General features: G+C 41.8%; 2 protein-coding genes across 3 annotated transcripts; one reads left to right on the top strand and one right to left on the bottom strand.

Moving 5' to 3' along the window:
- Positions 1-336: 336 nt before the first annotated feature.
- Positions 337-11,174, bottom strand: LOC112229468 (phosphatidylserine synthase 1-like; the record flags this gene model as incomplete). The annotated part of the gene is made up of 13 exons (XM_042309834.1): positions 337-1,291; positions 2,600-2,666; positions 2,786-2,842; positions 3,061-3,160; positions 3,644-3,709; positions 3,933-4,048; positions 4,375-4,516; positions 5,916-6,067; positions 6,345-6,503; positions 10,055-10,179; positions 10,284-10,328; positions 10,679-10,770; positions 11,074-11,174. Coding segments are annotated over 13 exons (1,314 nt in total), but the record flags the coding sequence as incomplete, so codon positions are not given.
- On the top strand, positions 11,115-20,009 carry mterf3 (mitochondrial transcription termination factor 3). Of its 2 annotated transcripts, none has more exons than XM_042310308.1 (8): positions 11,115-11,628; positions 16,595-16,969; positions 17,104-17,256; positions 17,509-17,698; positions 18,257-18,404; positions 18,584-18,655; positions 18,758-18,919; positions 19,792-20,009. In XM_042310308.1, the coding sequence occupies exons 2-8, from the start codon at positions 16,603-16,605 to the stop codon at positions 19,984-19,986; spliced, it is 1,287 nt and encodes a 428-aa protein (XP_042166242.1). In that variant the 5' UTR covers positions 11,115-11,628; positions 16,595-16,602; the 3' UTR covers positions 19,987-20,009. The 2 variants fall into 2 exon arrangements, with proteins under 2 accessions (XP_042166242.1, XP_024251093.2); XM_024395325.2 differs by having other exon boundaries at positions 11,115-11,708.
- The last annotated feature ends 68 nt before the right edge of the window (positions 20,010-20,077 follow it).

The following is a 20,077-nucleotide window of genomic DNA, read 5'->3' as shown; positions in this document are numbered from 1 at the left end:
TCTTCGGGGTTTATTTACGTAGTGCCCCTAAAACCTATAAATATCAGATATATGAGTGACAAAGGAAATTAACAGACTTAAAAATGTGATGTACATTTCCCAATGAAAAATAAACAAATTAAAACAGTTGCACTAGACTCAGATCCTCAAAATATGTGTACACGCATGCATTATTTTATCAGTGTCATTTATTCAATACAAAATGCATGGGAGATTAATGGAAATATTTTATTTTTTAATCACTCCAGTTCAGTAGTAAGACCGATCAAAATGATCCTCTGCTACCACCAGCTGGTACAAATTGGTCATAAAACAAAGGACCACAAAAGACAGTCATGTTTTAAATAATGACTGTGTCATGTTTTAACTATTTATTAGAAAGCTATAGTCATATACATTATCTTGCAACAGTGTGCGGTTCACATCATTCATATAAAAACACATGCACTCTTAATGCTTGTATAAAATCAAAGGTTAATCACATTACCTCTCACACATTCACCTGAACAAAATAGGTCACCATGACATTCTAAACATTTAAGACCTGGAATTATTTCTAGAAATCCTCATAGAAAAAAAGTGAATTCTGACTTTCAATATACATGTATAACTTTAACTTATTGAGTGAAAAAAATAATTGACTCAAATTCTGAATCAAACTCTGAATACTGAAGTTGTAAACGGGGCATCTCAACATTTCAGGCTTTACCTTCAGATTATTACATTTTTCATTCTTAGTTAAATAAAATCCATCCTGTAATACTTAGTCATCATTTGAACAACACGAAAAAAGAGGGGGGGGGGGAAATCGCATTCGGTACCCCTTGGTGTACAGTAAATTATGTTAAAAGTGTAAACTCAAAAGTTGGTGCCTCCCCATCAAAAGGTAAATGCAACTTTTGTTGAACAGTTCTTGATCTTACACACACGGTAAAGTGGGAGTGGTCACCAAAGTGTAGTAAGTCACTCTGGATAAGAGAGTCTGCTAAATGTTTAAAAGGTAAATGTAGTAAAGCTCTCTGCTCAGCCTTTTCCATTCAGTTTATGGTTCATTTACTTTCTCCTTGTTCAACCACCTATTCAACCAATGTAATATCCCCACCTCTTGAACTTCCTCTCCCAAATTCTCCTCCTTCCATCTCCCCACAGAGTTGTTGGGTGCAGTGGGGATGTAGTCCTTTCATTGGCTCGCTTTGCTTTTAATCATCGTGTCCATTGACAGCTTTGGTTCTCCCAGAGCCTCTCCTTCGTTTAGATGAGCTGGCTGAGTTATTCCAAGAGTCTCTCTCACCTACAAGAGGACAAAAGGGAATAGGATCCTTGATGAACATCAGCAAATATGATTATGCTTTATATACACTGCTCAAAAAAATAAAGGGAACACGAAAATAACACATCCTAGATCTGAATGAATGAAATATTCTTATTAAATACTGTTTTCTTTACATAGTTGAATGTGCTGACAACAAAATCACACAAAAATTAATCAATGGAAATCAAATTTATCAACCCATGGAGGTCTGGATTTGGAGTCACACTCAAAATTAAAGTGGAAAACCACACTACAGGCTGATCCAACTTTGATGTAATGTCCTTAAAACAAGTCAAAATGTGGCTCAGTAGTGTGTGTGGCCTCCACGTGCCTGTATGACCTCCCTACAATGCCTGGGCATGCTCCCGATGAGGTGGCGGATGGTCTCCTGAGGGATCTCCTCCCAGACCTGGACTAAAGCATCTGCCAACTCCTGGACAGTCTGTGGTGCAACGTGGCGTTGGTGGATGGAGCGAGACATGTCGTCCCAGATGTGCTCAATTGGATTCAGGTCTGGGGAACGGGCGGGCCAGTCCATAGCATCAATGCCTTCCTCTTGCAGGAACTGCTGACACACTCCAGCCACATGAGGTCTAGCATTGTCTTGCATTAGGAGGAACCCAGGGCCAACCGCACCAGCATATGGTCTCACAAGGGGTCTGAGGATCTCATCTCGGTACCTAATGGCAGTCAGGCTACCTCTGGCGAGCACATGGAGGGCTGTGCGGCCCCCCAAAGAAATGCCACCCCACACCATGACTGACCCACCGCCAAACCGGTCATGCTGGAGGATGTTGCAGGCAGCAGAACGTTCTCCACGGCGTCTCCAGACTGTCACATGTGCTCAGTGTGAACCTGCTTACATCTGTGAAGAGCACAGGGTGCCAGTGGCGTATTTTCCAATCTTGGTGTTCTCTGGCAAATGAAAAAACGTCCTGCACGGTGTTGGGCTGTAAGCACAACCTCCGGGTCCTCATACCACCCTCATGGAGTCTGTTTCTGACCGTTTGAGCAGACACATGCACATTTGTGGCCTGCTGGAGGTCATTTTGCAGGGCTCTGGCAGTGCCAGGTGTCTTGCTAATTGCATATAATTTCCACCAGTTGTCTATTCCATCTGCACAACAGCATGTGAAATTTATTGTCAATCAGTGTTGCTTCCTAAGTGGACAGTTTGATTTCACAGAAGTGTGATTAACTTGGAGTTACATTGTGTTGTTTAAGTGTTCCCTTTATTTTTTTGAGCAGTGTATATAAAAATACATTCCACTTGACTCTGATGCTTACCTGTGATGTCATCAGGGACGTAACCACACAAGTCTTTTAGGTTACCATCCTCACGCTCAGAGACGCTCTAAAGGAGAGGGTTCTTGATAGTCAGTCAGAAGCAAAAATAACTATTAAAAATACTAAACTGGACAAAGACTTATGGCCAACATAGTCTTTCTGTGCAACAGTTGACTGTGGGCTTACCATTAACTCAGGCTCATACCGCACCATCCCATACAGACAGAGAAGTGTGATGAAGGCCTACAGAGAGAGTGGTAGAGAGCACTGACACCACAATGAGAGCACTCATCTCCCATATAGCAGTCACATGTCAGAGCATACCAATGGTATTACACAGCCTAAATAGCACATCATTGTTATGGACACTTGCGATATAAGAATTGGAGCAGGGATAATTTTTAAGGTAAACACATGTTCGTGCACACACACACAGAGAGCGAGAGAGACACGGCTCTTACCACACACAGAAGCCACTGGAACACAGACCGGCCTTGTGTTTTGGAGAACACATCCTGACCAAACTTGATGCACGCTAGGGCCTCCAGGAAGGCTATGGCCCTGTGGGTTAGATAGAGACCGTTGTTAACGGACACTCACCACCAAACATTCACCTTTAACAATAATTGCATTTTACAACAAGCATTATCTATAGCAAAATATATATTTTTTGTTAATGGCACTATGTTAAAATGCACACAGTCACAGAAAACAAATACATTTCCTCATTAATTCTAGTCACCAGACTGCAGAGGGTACATATACTTTTGCTGTTCTTATAATATTGAAGGGGTGAAGCCAGGGGCATATAAGGCCCTCATTGTTTTCTATTTAATAGTGAGAGAGCAATCTGGTCACACGTGGTTACCAGCGCCTAGTCAGGGCAATCACTAGCTTAGGACTGAGATGAGGTCAGCATCTTTACAATATTTTGAATAAAACTGTACGTGACCTAATTTCCCATTCACAGCACTTCTGAGACGTTTGTCAATGACGTGGTCGCAACATTAGAAATGGCCACTAGAGGATCCAGATGAGACTCACCCAATCATCCAACATTGTGTTCCCACTCTTTTGCACTGTGTGTCTGTCAGATACGCATAATACTGTCTGAAAGAACAGGAAGACGAACATTAGATACAGTTTATCTACAGCCATGACAAAAACGACTGTCAAATCATTACGATAAACAGAACGGTTTCCAGAAATAGTTCAAAACTTATTTAAACTCAATTCCATCTATATGAGAAGAGACTGTACGTGTCTGTCAAAACCCCCTTGTGTCCCTATAATGTAGAGCCCGTGTGGAGTGGCATGTTGGATGGGTCCCTACCGTACAGTAGGGGCTGTGATGATTCCGAGGAGGAGGAGGATCTGGCACCAGCTGAGTGTGTGAAAAGCCTGGAACACGAAGATGTGCTTCAGGAAGAAAGTGTTCAACTCAGTCAGCTGTTTAGAGGAAAGGAGGACAGACAGGAAGTAAAGTAGTCCAGCAACATGTATATTAAAATCATCACTGAACTCACAGCTTAGATACCATAACATCTAGCCCATAATCTTCAGCACCGCCAATAAGACAAGATCATAGAAAACATAAACTGTTGTAAATTATTATAATTTTTTAAATACAAATATTGTTCAACTCCATTTGTTTCACAACAGTGTTCAATCGCAAATGACTTATCAGTCAATATACACAGAGTAATGACATAAATGTATTCTGAATTCTAACCCTGACACTACATACTATGTATCATTTCCAGGTCAGAGGTCACCTGCCAGAGGATCATAAAGAGGTAGATCCCAGCCAACCTCTGGAAGGAGGACTTGGGGTCTAACCAGTGTATGTAGGTCCAGCTGGCTGGGGTGAACTGGAGCAGAACTCGTTTCAGCTTCCCTGTGGTCGTATTGATGTCTCTGAAGACACATCATAGATACAGATATACAACCAGAGGTACACCTACACACTGGGAAGTACCACTGATGAGTGTTCAGACACAGACACATAAGGTTAAACACACAGATACAGGCAAAAAGAGAATTACATACGCTGAGTGTAGAAAGCATGCCGTTCCATTACATAGACTGACCAGGTGAATCCAGGTGAAAGCTATGATCCCTTATTGATGTCACTTGTTTAATCCCCTTCAAATCAGTGTAGACAAAGGGGAGGAAATAGGTTAAAGGATTTTTAAGCCTTGAGACATTTGAGATATGGATTGTGTATGTGTGCCATTCAGAGGGTGAATGGGCAAGACAAAATATTTAAGTGCCTTTGAACGGGGTATGGTACTAGGTGACAGGCACACTGATTTGAGTGTGTCAAGAACTGCAACGCTGCTGGATTTTTCACACTCAACAGTATGGTGGTAATTACAAGATTATGCTATAATACTTTTATTCCATCAAATGGTTGTTTTATTCAACAGCATAGAGGGTTCTTATAACTATTGTGTCTGTGTGAACTGAAAGTGGGCCTCGGAGAGAACACTGACAGGAGATTTACAATGTCTTTCGGATACCGCATTCCAGAGCATGAGTTAATGTTTCTGTTCTGTAGGGTACCAGGGAGAGATGACCCCAGGGCCAGACCTAGGTCTCTACACAAAGATAACTGTTTTTATCCGCAGATACTGTCTGCTGTGAATTATAAGTATCTTTCATACAAATCTTAACCTTGTGACCCATTCCATACATCTGTTGTTCGTCATGTAGACTGAAGGGAGTTTATCTTAGCTATAAAATACCTTTGTACTTTTGTCTCGGGCTCTGAACGAATCATCTGAAGGGGATTCATCGACCAGCCATCATAGAGCACTCAATCAATTCACTTTATATGTGTGTGTTGTATTGACCTGCTTCCTTATTAATAAGTGAATACAGATTTAGTTGAAGTATAACTCTGACTTGTGTGATAAGTTTGTCTCTCCTCATTTGATAGTATAGAAATTAACCACCACAACCGTTTCCTGTGTGTATCATGAATGGTACACCACCCAAACAACATCCAGCCAACTTGACACCTGTGGGAAGCATCGGAGTCCACATTGGCTAGCATCCCTTTGGAACGCTTCAACACCTAGTAGAGTCCATGCCCTGACTAATTGAGGCTGTTCTGCGGGTTAAAAGGGGTAGGGCAACTCAATAGTAAGGTGTTCCTAATGTTTTGTACACTCAGTGTAAATGAGAAAGCACACATGCAATTAATCAGAGCAGGCAGAAATTCAATAGAATAATGTAGTTTAACTGTATTGTGCCATCTGTCATGTCATGAGACTACAGGAAAAGGGAGGAATCCAATAGAAGGATAACTCACTTGATGCTGGCCAATTGGTAGGTGTGCATCTCTAGGAAGCGACACACAGTCATGCCCTGCCAGATGCCCCCTCCATTACAAAGCAGGAGGTCCAGGATCACCTGGTCCCACCAGCACTCAGAAAAGTTAGGGAGCAGCTGCATGAAGAACAGCTGAGAGAGCGAGACAGAAAGAGAGCGAGGTGAATGAGGAGCTGACATTTGACTTAAATGAGCACATCCAATAGAATATATCAGAAGCAACATATGGACTGAAACCGAAATGTGATCTGTTGTTAGAAATTGAGCAGGACTTCACAAAGACATGTGTGTCCTAAAAGGCACCATATTCCCTATATAGTGCACCACTTTTGAGGGTCCATATGGCTCTGGTCAAAATTTGTGCACTGTATAGGGAATAGGGTGCCATTTGGGATGCACTTTTATTTACCTCAGTGAGCTCCCTGGTGATGCTGATGGTCCAGCAGACGCCGTAGCTGCGGATGAGCAGGGCCTTCATGGCCCAGCCCGCAAAATTCCCAAACACAAAGATGTCAAAGTGGCTCAAGATCCGCTCCCAGGTTATCACGTGGCAGTTCACTGCATATTCCTGCAGGAGGAGAAAGGCCAGGTAAGACATGAACACAGAAAAGGCAGAGAAGACATAATACAGTGGTGGGAAAGGAAAGGGGTATACCTAGTCAGTTGTACAACTGAATGCCTTGAACTGAAATGTGTCTTCTGCATTTAACCCCTCTGAATCAGAGGTGCAGGAAGCTGCCTTAAATCAACATCCAAGTTTTCGGCGCCCAGAGAACAGTGGGTTATAACAGCCTTGCTCATGGGCAGAACGACCGATGAGTAGGTGTCCAAACTTTTGACTTGAACTCTATAACATTTTTAAAAAATTAAAAGCCTCTCGCTGTCAACTGCAAGAACGGGCAAATCTGGTGCAGTCCATGAGGAGGAGATGCACTGCAGTACTTAATGCAGCTGGTGGCCACACCAGATACTGACTGTTACTTTTGACCCCTCCTTTGTTGAGGGCCACATTATTCAATTTCTGTTAGTCACGTCTGTGGAACTTGTTCAGTTTATGTCTCAGTTGTTGAATCTTGTTATGTTCATACCAATATTTACACATATTAAGTTTGCTGAAAATAAACGCAGTTGACAGCGAGAGGATTTCTTTTTTAGTTTATAGAGTACAAAAGTTTGGACACCTCATTCAAGGGTTTTTCTTTATTTTTACTATCTTCTACATTGTAGAATAATAATAATGAAGACAACAAAACTATGAAAACACACATATGGAATCATGTAGTAACCAAAAAAAGTGTTAAACAAATCCAAATACATTTTAGATTTTAGATTCTTCAAAGTAGCAATCCTTTGCCTTGACAGCTCTGCACACTCTTGGCATTCTCTCAACCAGTTTCACCTGGAATACTTTTCCCACAGTCTAGAAATAGTTCCCACATATGCTGAGCACTTGTTGGCTGCTTTTTCTTCACTCTGCAGTCCAACTCATGCCAAACCATCTCAATTGGGTTGAGGTCGGGTGATTGTGGAGGCCAGGTCATTTGATGCAGCACCATCACCATGGTCAAATAGCCCTTACACAGCCTGGAGGTGTGTTTGGGTCATTGTCCTGTTGAAAAACATGTTAGTCCCACTAAGCGCAAACCAGATGGAATGGTGCATCATTAAGTGTGCACCATTAAGTGTGCCTTGAATTCTAAATAAATCACTGACAATGTCACCAGCAAAGAACCCCCACACAATGACACCTCCTCCTCCATGCTTCACGGTGGAAACCACACATGCAGAGATCATCCATTCACCTGCTCTGCGTATCACAAAGACACGGCGGTTGGAACCAAAAATCTTATATTTAGACTCATCAGACCAAAAGGACAGATTTCCGCCGGTCCAATGTCCATTGCTTGTGTTTCTTGGCCCAGTCAAGTCTCTTCCTCTTATTGGTGTCTTTTAGTAGGGGCTTCTTTGTAGCAATTCGACCATGAAGGCCTGATTCAGTTGATGTTCAGATGTGTCTTACTCTGTGAAGCATTTATTTGGGCTGCAATTTCTGAGGCTGGTAACTCTAATGAACTTATCCTCTGCAGCAGAGGTAACTCCTGGTTTACCTTTCCTGTGGCAGTCCTCATGAGAGTTTCATCATGACGCTTGATGTTTTTTTTTACTGCACTTGAAGAAACGTTCAAAGTTCTTGAAATGTTCCACATTGACTGACCTTCATGTCTTAAAGTAACGGACTGTAGTTTCTCTGCTTATTTGAGCGGTTCTTGCAATAATATGGACTTGGTCTTTTACCACATAGGGCTATCTTCTGTATACCACCCCTACCATGTTACAACACAACTGATTGGCTCAAACGCATTAAAAAGGAAAGTACATCTACAAATTAACTTAATTAAGGCACACATGTTAATTGAAATCCATTCCAGGTGACTACCCCATGAAGCTGGTTGAGAGAATGCCAAGAGTGTGCAAAGCTGTCCTCAAGGCAAAAGGTGGCTACTTTCAAGAATCTCAAATGTATTTTTTTATTTAATGAAAGGTACTAATTGGCCCCAATTAGGAGCCGTCCCCAGGGTATGGCATGGCGTTGCAAAACGGAGTGATAGCCTTCCTTCAAGATCCCTTTTACCCTGTGCAAATCTCCCACTTTACCACCACCAATGCACCCCCAGACCATCACATTGCCGCCACCATGCTTGACAGATGGCGTCATCACTCCTCCAGTATCTTTTCATTTTTTCTGCGTCTCACAAATGTTCTTCTTTGTGATCCAAACACCTAAAACCTACGATTCGTCTGTCCATAACACGTTTTTTCCAATCTTCCTCTGTCCAGTGTGTGTTCTTTTGCCCATCTTTATCTTTTATTTTTATTGGCACGTCTGAGATATGGCTTTTTCTTTGCAACTCTGGATAGAAGCCCAGCATCCCAGAGTCGCCTCTTCACTGTTGACGTTGAGACTGGTGTTTTGCAGGTATTATTTAATGAAGCTGCCAGTTGAGGACTTGTGAGGCGTCTGTTTTCTCAAACTAGAAGCTAATGTGCTTGTCCTCGTACTCAGTTGTGCACCGGGGCCTCCCACTCGTTTCTATTTTGGTTAGAGTCAGTTTGCGCTGTTCTGTGAAGGGAGTAGTACACAGCGTTGTACGAGATCTTCAGTTTCTTGACAATTTCTTGCATGAAATAGCCTTCATTTCTCAGAACAAGAATAGACTGATGATTTGCATTAGAAAGTTCTTTGTTTCTGGACATTTGGAGCCTGTAATTGAACCTACAAATGTTTTTTTCTTCAGATACTCAACTAGTCTAAAGAAGGCCAGTTTGATTGCTTCTTTAATCAGAACAGTTTCCAGCTGTGCTAACAATTGCAAAAGTGTTTTCTAATGATCAATTAGCCTTTTAAAATTATAAACTTGGATTAACTAACACAATGTGCCATTGGAACACAGGAGAGATGGTTGCTGATAATGGGCCTCTGTACGCCTATGTAGATATTCCATAACAAATCAGCCGTTTCCAGCTACAAGTCATTTACAACATTAACAATGTCTACACTGTATTTCTGATCAATTTGATATTATTTTAATGGATAAAAATGTTGCTTTTCTTTCAAAAACAAGGACATTTCAAATGACCCCAAACTTTTGAACAATAGTGTGTGTGTGTACACACATGCATACATATATGTGTGCGTGATCCACTTCTAAAACCAAAGTTGCGCCTCGGTCTCCTGCAAATGTCATTGGATTACATTACCCTCCAGATTGGAGAGCTTTCCAAACCTAAACCAGGATCACTTCATCAGAATTTAGCCTACATTTTCATTGTGAAAACATGGCATGGATTTAAACTAAAGGATGGATGTAATAGGATAAATGCTAGAGGGAATGGAGGGGGAGTCATTGATCATCTTGAATACAAGCTCCAGCGTTAAGTTTCCCCAAAGTACAGATCTAGGAACAGCTGCCCCTCCCCTGATCATAACCTGACACATTAGTTGGAAAAATGCTGAACTGACCCAAGATAAGCGTCTAGGGGCAACTACACCCACCGAATATGGTGTCCGGCATTCGGTAAATGAATACAGTAACATATTGAGATAAAAAAATCACTCACCATGATATCAGCCTCACGGTTAGCATAGCGTAGTTTGGGGTCCACCCAGTACATGAGTCTATTCACCTGAGCCCAGTTCAGGAAGAGGAGGATGACCAGGAACAGGAAGTACAGAACACTCATACCTGACAACAACAGGAAGGAACCAATCAGAGCTGAGTTCCATGAACATGGTTCCATAAAGGAGTTCCCCTGATGATGACATATACTGTGCAGTAGGCCTACTCACCAAATACCATGCGCCAAATCGCAGGATGTGGTCGGGTGAATGGACCTGAAGTGGTTAAATTAAATACTGCCTTTACACACTTATACATGTATCTACCATTATAAGAGTGGCTCTCCCAAAACCCTCATACACTGCACTTCCAAAGTTAACGTAGCATATACTGCAAACAGTGGGTATCCCATTCACTCGTACAATCAAAACTATGTCAAGCTGCAAAAGGCCATGCTGAAGACTAGTTTAGAATCTTGGAAGAACTCAAAAGACCTGAACAACTATTATGTGACCTATGATCTACACTAGAACAACATTCCTCCCACTCACCCCATGCAGACACACGTTTTCTACCAGGTGCTGGGCTGAGCTATTGTCAAGTACAAGGCAATGAGAGTGAGTACCATTGGGGAAGGCCAGGACACTGACGATGAGGAAGAAGGAGACAACCAACAGGAGACCCACTCGAAGGTTGTTGTCAGCATCTGTATCCTCCCTGGCAGAGAGAGCAGGGTTTAACATTTAAAAAAGCATTGGCTGAGATATGCAATATGTACATTATTCTCAGAGGATAAAGTGAGGTTTACGATGACACAGTAAACGGAAAATGTGACAACAAAAAAAGTTTACTTGATTTTTGTATTTATAACAATAAGGAACATTAAAATGCCTAAATGTACGTAGTTCAGTTATACAATTGAGTTTACACTTGGGTTAGATTAATAGGCCATGTTATCACAACCACTAGGTCTACTTGCTGGTCCAATGAGCCGTCTACTCTCAACTGCCATTGGGTTACCTGGAAAATACGAAGTAACTCAAACTTGTCACAGTGAACGTCAAGAGAGTGAGGCTTGTAGAAAACGTCGATGCTGATGTCCTCCACCTGTTGCTCGTTAATCATCTGAAAGTGTAACATGTAATTCACATCATCCTTGCTTAATGTCCGGGACCCCAAAACAGGTGCCATGGCGAGGGCTAAGGAGTTTTTTGGATTTTTAATATATGTCAGCACTTCCAGACAGGACAGGTTCGTCTGCCTATAAGTACATGGATGAGTACTGAGAACGACAAGGGGCAGAGAGAGTACTGAGCAAACCAGACAACGGCGCAACCAACTCAACAAAAATATAGGGGTGTAGTGGGAATGCACATTCCAATACCAGCACTCCCAATTCATTCACTGCCATTTTTCTTCGGAAAGAGTTTTGTATTTTATTATTTGTAACATTAGAAATTCCCGATGAAAGACAGGGAGTTGTTTTTATCGGTCCCTCATAGGTTGTTTGAGCTGCCTCGTTGCATTCCTATTTTGGCTGTGACACTTCCGTAATCCTTCGGTTAGAGTGCACACGTGAGTAGATTGACATTGGCGCTATCTTGTTGTTTTTACGCCTGTTCAGGGGACATATTCATGTTTTGACCCATATTTGTGTAAGTTATTGCATGATGTCATCTATTTTGTACTAGCAAAAACCACTATTTCTATACGCTGGCTGGCTACCCCGTATGATTGCGTAGAACAATCTAGCTAGCCATTGCTGCTTCAATGAGACATGCCCTCTTTTAGCCAGCAGATCCGACATGCTTGCTTACAGCTGCACTAGGGTCTGACAACATTGATCTGTATATTAAGACACTGCGGAACCAGCGCGAGATATGGCTCAGAAAACATACCTCAATCCAGGGATGAGAAATGCATTATATTCCGAATTATCCCAACTGTTACACTGAGAAGATTGAACAACTGCTAGTTTTGAAAGAAAACGGTCATTTTCATCCTCATGCTAGGTAGCACAAACCACAGCAGCCATTTTGGAATGGCAGTGTCAGTCAATCAGCTCCTTTGTTGTTAAACACCATATACCATCCCATAATGGATGCTGTTGCTACTGATAGCTAGAATGAAGACTAAAATGGCTGTTTACTTAAAGTGGAACTGACATCGTTTTAACTACAGAAATGAAACAAACAATCATATCAAAAATAAAATATGAAATTCCCAGTTTATGCATCAAAACCAACTCTTTACAAGTTTTTTTTAAATAAGTTATATTTGCTGAAAAATTCCATATTGTACAGTAAGGCATTGTTGGCAGAATAGATGGATCAAAAACAATTTTATTTGCTGAATACAACAATTGTGTACCTTTCTGTGAAATGCTTACTTACGAGCCCTTAACCAACAATGCAGTTCAATAAATGGAGTTAAGAAAATATTTACTAAATAAACTGAAGTAAAAAAGTAACAATAACGAGGCTATATACTATAAATGGGGGGTACCGAGTCAATGTGTGGGGGTACAGGTTAGTCGAGGTAACTTGTAGATGTAGGGAGGAGTAAAGTGACTATGCATAGATAATAAACAGCGAGTAGCAGCAGTGTAAAAACAAAGAGGGGGGGGGTCAATAGTCCGGGTGGCCATTTGATTAATTGTTCAGCAGTCTTATGGCTTGTGGGTAGAAGCTGTTAAGGAGCCTTTAAACCTAGACGTGGTGCTATGGTACCACTTGCCGTGGGGTAGCAGAGAGGACAGTCTATGACTTGGGTAACTGGAGTCTGACGTTTTTTTGGGCCTTCCTCTGACATCACCTAGTATATAGGTCCTGGATGGTAGGAAGCTTGGCCCCAGTGATGTATTGCGCTGTTATGCACTACCCTCTGTAGTAGAGGTCGACCGATTAATCGGAATGGCCGATTTAATTAGGGACGATTTCAAGTTTTCATAACAATCGGATATCGGTATTTTTGGATGTCGATTTGGCTGATTTTATTTTTTATTTTTTAAAGTAATTTTTTTTACACCTTTTAACTAGGCATGTCAGTTAAGAACATTTTCTTATTTTCAATGATGGCCTAGGACGGTGGGTTAACTGCCTTGTTCAGGGGCAGAACGACAGATTTGTACCTTGTCAGCTCGGGGATTAAATCTTGCAACCTTACAGTTAACTAGTCCAACACTCTAACCACCTGCCTCATTGCGCTCCACGAGGAGCTTGCCTGTTACGCGAATGCAGTAAGAAGCCAAGGTAAGTTGCTAGCTAGCATTAAACTTATCTTATAAAAAACAATCAATCAATCATAATCACTAGTTAACTACACATGGTTGATGATATTACTAATTTATCTAGCGTGTCCTGCGTTCTATATAATCGATACGGTGCGCATTCGCGGAAAAAGGACTGCCGTTGCTCCAACGTGTACCTAACCATAAACATCAAAGCCTTTCTTAAAATCAATACACAGAAGTATATATATTTTAAACCTGCATATTTAGCTAAAAGAAATCCAGGTTAGCAGGCAATATTAACCAGGTGAAATTCTGTCACTTCTCTTGCGTTCATTGCACGCAGAGTCAGGGTATATGCGATAATAATAAACGTTTTGTTTTTGAGATGATAGTTTCCGGATTCGACCATATTAATGACCAAAGGCTCGTATTTCTGTGTGTTATTATGTTATAATTAAGTCTATGATTTGATATTTGATAGAGCAGTCTGACTGAGCGATGGTAGGCAGCAGCAGCATTCATTCAAACAGCACTTTTGTGTGTTTTGCCAGCAGCTCTTCGTTGTGCTTCAAACATTGCGCTGTTTATGACTTCAAGCCTATCAACTCCCGAGATTAGGCTGGTGTAACCGATGTGAAATGGCTAGCTAGTTAGTGGGGTGCGCACTAATAGCGTTTCAAACGTCACTCGCTCTGAGACTTGGAGTGGTTGTTCCCCTTTCTCTGCATGGGTAATGCTGCTTCGAGGGTGGCTGTTGTCGATGTGTTCCTCGTTCGAGCCCAGGTAGGAGCGAGGAGAGGGACAGAAGCTATACTGTTACACTGGCAATACTAAAGTGCCTATAAGAACATCCAATAGTCAAAGATATATGGAATACAAATGTTATAGAGAGAAATAGTCCTATAAATACTATATTAGCTACAACCTAAAACCTCTTACCTTGGAATATTGAAGTCTCATGTTAAAAGGAACCACCAGCTTTCATATGTTCTCATGTTCTGAGCAAGGAACTTAAACGTTAGCTTTTTACATGGCACACACACTTTTACTTTCTTCTCCAACACTTTGTTTTTGCATTATTTAAACCAAATTGAACATGTTTCATTATTTATTTGAGGCTAAATCGATTTTTATTGATGTATTATATTAAGTTAAAATAAGTGTTCATTCAATATTGTTGTAATTGTCATTATTACAAATAAAAAATAAAAATCGGTCGATTTAATCGGTATCGGCATCTGTCGACCTCTACTCTGTAGCGCCTTACGGTCGGATGTCGAGCAGTTGCCATACCAGGCGGTGATGCAACCGGGCAGGATACTCTCAATGGTGCAGAACTTTTTAAGGACCTGGGGATCAATGCCAAATCTTTTCAGTCTCCTGAGGGGTAAAGGGTATTGTCGTGCCCTCTTCACGATGGTCTTGGTGTGTTTGGACCATAATAGTTTGTTGGTGATGTGACACCAAGGAACTTGAAACTCTCAAACTGTTCCACTATAACACCGTCGATGTGAATGGGGGCATGTTCGGCCCTCCTTTTCATGTAGTCGACAATCAGCTCCTTTGTCTCACTCACGTTGAGGGAGAGGTTGTTGTCCTGGAACCGCACTGCCAGGTCTCTGACCTCTCTATAGGCTATCTCATCGTTGTTGGTAATCAGACCTACCACTGTTGTGTCGTCAGCAAATGTAATTATGATGTTGGAGTCGTGCTTGGCCATGCAGTCGTGGGTGAACAAGGAGACACCCCTTCAAATGATTGGATTCGGCTATTTCAGCCACACCCATTGCTGATGGGTGTATAAAATCGAGCACACCGCCATGCAATCTCCATAGCCAAACATTGGCCGTAGAATGGCCAATTGAAGGACTTTCAACATGGCACCGACATCGTCAATTGGTCAAATGTCTGCCCTGCTAGAGCTACCCCGGTCAACTGTAAGTGCTGTTATTGTGAAGTGGAAACGTCTAGGAGCGACACCAGCTCGGCCGCAGCGTGCTAGGCCACACAAGCTCACAAAACTGGGCCGCCATGTGGTGAAGCGTGTAGCAACACTTACTATCGAGTTCCAAATGCATCTGGAAGCAACGTGAGCACAAAAACTGTTAGTCGGGAGCTTCATGAAATGGGTGTCCGTGGCCGAGCATCTGCACATAAGCCTAAGATCTCTGGAGTGATGAATCACACTTCACCATCTGGCAGTCCAACAAACAAATCTGGGTTTGGCGGATGCCAGGAGAACTCTACCTCCCCAAATGCATAGTGCCCGCTGTAAAGTTTAGTGGAGAAGGAATAATGTTGTGGGTCTGTTTTTATGGTTCGGGCTAGGCACCTTAGTTCCAGTGATGGGAAATCTTAACGCTACATTATACAATGACATTCTAGACTATTCTGTGCTTCCAACTTTGTGGCAACAGTTTGGAGAAGGCCCTTTCCAGTTTCAGTATGACAAAGCCCCCGTGCATAAAGCGAGGTCCATACAAAAGTGAATGATGGCAGTGTGGCAAATGGCTTATTTGCATATAGGCCTACTATAGCTCTGATTGGCTATGGCACACCGGTCTGCATAGATTCTGGTTCTGGACAGGACAGATGTTTATTTACTGCAGTCTATTAATTGTCCAAACGCACAGCCGCTTTCCCATTCTATATTGCAATCAAATTTTCACAAATGCCTTATAGGTCATTCTCAAAAATTCTATGAATTTATGAAAATGACCATATCTAAGTGCTCGCTTTTTCAGAAAATGTTTAATAAAGGTGTCATATTCTTCCTGGGGGTTTATATGAACTGATTTTAACAAGATTCCATGTTGCTAAAACGCTGTCAGTTCCCCTTTAGTTGTCGTTCCATATTCTCAGTGTAACAATAATTCGGATTAGAACTCATTTCTAACTGCTATGCTTTATCTTGGCCAGGTCGCAGTTACAAATGAGAACTTGTTCTCAACTAGCCTACCTGGTTAAATAAAGGTGAAATAAATGTTAAAAGTTTTTAAAAATCCCTGGATTGAGTTATGTTTACTGAGCCATATCTAGCGCTGGCTCCGCGGTGTCTTAATATACACAGGGTAGGCTGTCCGTCCGTAGTGCAGTTGTAAGCAAGTGGGTCAGATATTCTGGCTAGCCCCTTATTCATTGTTTATAATCTATTGGTTGCTTCTTTACTCAACAACACCAATCCCCATCATTCAAGCTCAATTAAAAATTCATAGCATTGGCTAACGTACTTGCATGATGGTGTGTTCCAGTTACGTTCAATGTATAGACCCCCTTCTCATGTCACAATGTCCTGTGTTTTTATCACAGATATCTACATGGCTTTAACCTGTATCCAGCATTGTCAGAGATGCACCAGTTTACTGAGGTCAAGGAGTGTTGGTATCACCACCCTTCAGTATTCCACAGATGCCCAGCATTGGCCTGCAGCCCTCTGGAATTCTTTCATTGTTCCAGTCTTGCCCTCTCTGCTCCAGAGAAGTCCGAATCCATCTCAGACGCGACAGAGGTGGAATCTAGGAGTGCGGAGTTACTGTGAATCTCATGCTAAGGTCCAACCATCTCAAACGAAACACAGGAATACTGATGAGTTACCTGGGACTGATATGGTGTCATATCAGAATCCTGTCTCCCATCAACTCATAGATGGAGGGATGCTTCTGAAGGAGTGGCAGACAGCTTTTGGTACTAATGCCACCCCTGTGTACACACACACGCATACACACACACGCATACACACACACACAGTTAAATAAAGGTGAAATAAATCAAATAAAAACACAGTAGTCATTTCTACCTAATATTTTTGTCCTCTCCAGATTTGGATGATGCCCCAGGCCACTCTGCATTAGAGGAGATCAGTCATGAGGAGGCAGTTCGAATGGACATCCCAGCTGCCCTGCCTCCTGTCTCCATCTCCCTGAAAGACTATGTCAATGAGTCAGAGACGCTTGGAAAGCTTGTACAGCTAGGTAGGTTGGGTCCATTTAGGGTTTGTATCTGATTAGCCATTACTCCCTCACTGTCTAATGTACAAGAGCAATAGATGTCATGTATATCTATGTCTCTGGATCGTACTCACTAGACGCCAAACTGAAGTAAATGGGGAGGGATTACCAGAGCCCAAAAATAAACACTTGCTTTTTATTTCGCTGCAGAGCATTTTGATACGCTGTGCACTAATGAATGTGACCCTGGTGTTAACCCTTCGGTTCCTTCTTCAGGTGTTCAGCTATGGAAACTGGAGCAGAGGCCTAACGTGGGTTCCATGTTGCTGAGGCTAGACTTCCAGACAGACGTGACCCCACGGCTGGTCTTCCTGAAGCAGCTGGGAGTGGAGGATTCTCGCCTGGGTTATCTGATCAGCCACAACCCCTTCATCCTCACAGAGAGCCTGGAGAACCTGCAGGCCAGGTACCAGAGTTGAGGGGATGGTTGTTGTATTGGCAGGTTGCATTTTTTACAGTTAGCAACACACAGGGTTGACTTTTGTAATGGACGTTTTAAATTGTGTGTCCATGTAACTAACCTTGTGAAAATGTCCTATTATAATTTACTGTTCTTCTGAGTATAATTATGTGTTGCAAACCAGCTTGCTCCTGTGTCCTTGTAGAGATGAAAGGATAACTGAAAGTCCTTCCCAAGAACAGGAAACTATAAAGATATGTGCTTTTCACCCAATGCTTCGGAATTCAGACTGTCTACACTGAGCTGTATAACTATGTTCCCTCTGAGCTCAGAAATAAAGAATCTTAGTTTGACTTGGACTCAAGAAAATCCTTATTTGATAATATTCACCACACTATCTTAGGGACAAAGATGAAACTTGGTGTTTCCAACTGATATACCTGTTTAATCTCGTCTGTCAGCTTCAGTTCTTATAGGACTATGACAGGTGATACATTTCATTGTTAAATTATTTACAAATAATCTGTAGTATAAAATTAGGTAATAATCTCTCTTTCATATTAGGGTGGCATATCTTAGGTCCAAGAAGTTCAGCGCTGAGTCTGTGGCTTCCATGGTGTCCAGAGCTCCGTACCTGCTGAACTTCAGTGTGAAGAGGATGGACAACCGCCTTGGATTCTACCAACAGCAGTTAGGCCTTAGTGCTCAGAAGGTCAGGTCTGAATTGAGTAAACAATTACATTTAAAAGTTGTGTAAGGATTGACCCAAGACAACAGCAATTGGTCACATTATGTCCCACTAAATTTGTCATAGAACATTATTCACACCCCAAATTACAGACAGTGAGATAATGCATAAGATTATTTAACCAATACATTCGTATCTTTCAGACACGGGATGTTGTGGCTCGCCTTCCCAGACTTTTGTGTGGGAGCTTGGAGACCGTTAAGGAGAATCTTAAGGTATGACAACAAACAAACGCTATTAAACGTTAACTGTGATATGTCTTAATTCTTGGAGAGAAAAATAGGATTAATTCTTAGAATCGGTCTTTTTCATCCTAGATATGCAAACTGGAGATGGGGTTTCGTGAAAATGAGCTCCAGCACATTGTCACTGTAATCCCCAAAGTTCTTACTGCTAACAAGAGGAAACTGACCCAGATATTTGACTACATCCACAACACCATGAACATACCCCATGACCTGATTGTAAAGTTCCCACAGGTAAGCTAAAAAACTACCAGTCCTGAATCATCCATCTTTGGATAGTGGATACTCGCAGAGAATACATTATCTGGATATGTTAGTGTTTACCTAGCCCAATAATTTACTCCTTATAGTTCATGTTCTGTTCAAAGGCGTTTAGGCTCTGGAAGCTGAAACAGCCAAATACTCCATCTAAACATGAATCGATTCTCGATTGCTGTACAGTTCTACATACATAAAGCACTGTACTTTCATATCACATCAAAATAATTTCACAAATACTAAATATACTTACTATACACTGTTTTAACACAGTTGCATCCGACAGTATTTTTCAGTGACAACATGTTTTTGGCGTCCGTCTTCCATTTACACACTGGTATTTGGAGACGCAGATAGCCAATTAGCACAGCTAGTCCACACTGTCTTCAGTCTGTTTTCCGTAAACAAGCTCAGTAACATCTAAATATGGCCGTGTGGGAACCCTAACCCTATAAAGGTGTGTAGTAATTAAACTATTTGTTTATTTTATTATTTCTCGCTGACATGAATGGTTCGTTCAATATGTTTCCAAAACCATTCCGCAAGCGATGCGTGTTCACGTCTAGAGAAACGTCCGGGCTCGTAACAAAACTCGTCAATAAGCGTTTAAGGTAGTTCGCGTCTGACTTGGGTGGGGTAGTATTTACCAAGTGATGGATCAGGAACCACTTATGGGTCACAGTGGGTAACCCCTGCTGGATCATGGCCAAGGACTGAGGTGTGGCTAAAAACATTTTAATTTTGTTGTGCTGATGGGACATTACCAGTGAATTGTCTTTAGACATGTCACAGATTCAGTTGGACTTGCTATCACCTATTGTCTGAAAAGTTATCTGTCCTTTCTACAGGTCCTGAATGCAAAGTACCTTCGTATCAAAGAAAGACACCTGTTCCTGCAATACCTAGATAAGGCTCAGTATGACCCTGCCAAGCCTAACTACATCTGTCTGGACAAGCTTGTCTCCCTGCCAGATGAGGCCTTCTGCACTGAAGTGGCATCAGCCACACTAAAGGACTTTGAACTGTTTCAGAAGACGATGTAATTAATAAAACACTACAGTTTCTGTATGTGTGTTATGTGAATTTATATGTTGAAGATATTCTACAATTGAATATTGCTGTTTACTATTAAAC

The sequence above is a fragment of the Oncorhynchus tshawytscha genome, linkage group LG31 (assembly GCF_018296145.1).
Source record: "Oncorhynchus tshawytscha isolate Ot180627B linkage group LG31, Otsh_v2.0, whole genome shotgun sequence".
In the NCBI taxonomy this organism is placed as follows: domain Eukaryota; kingdom Metazoa; phylum Chordata; class Actinopteri; order Salmoniformes; family Salmonidae; genus Oncorhynchus; species Oncorhynchus tshawytscha.
The sequence above is the reverse complement of the archived record's forward strand: the minus strand, read 5'-3'. Positions and strand labels throughout refer to the sequence as shown.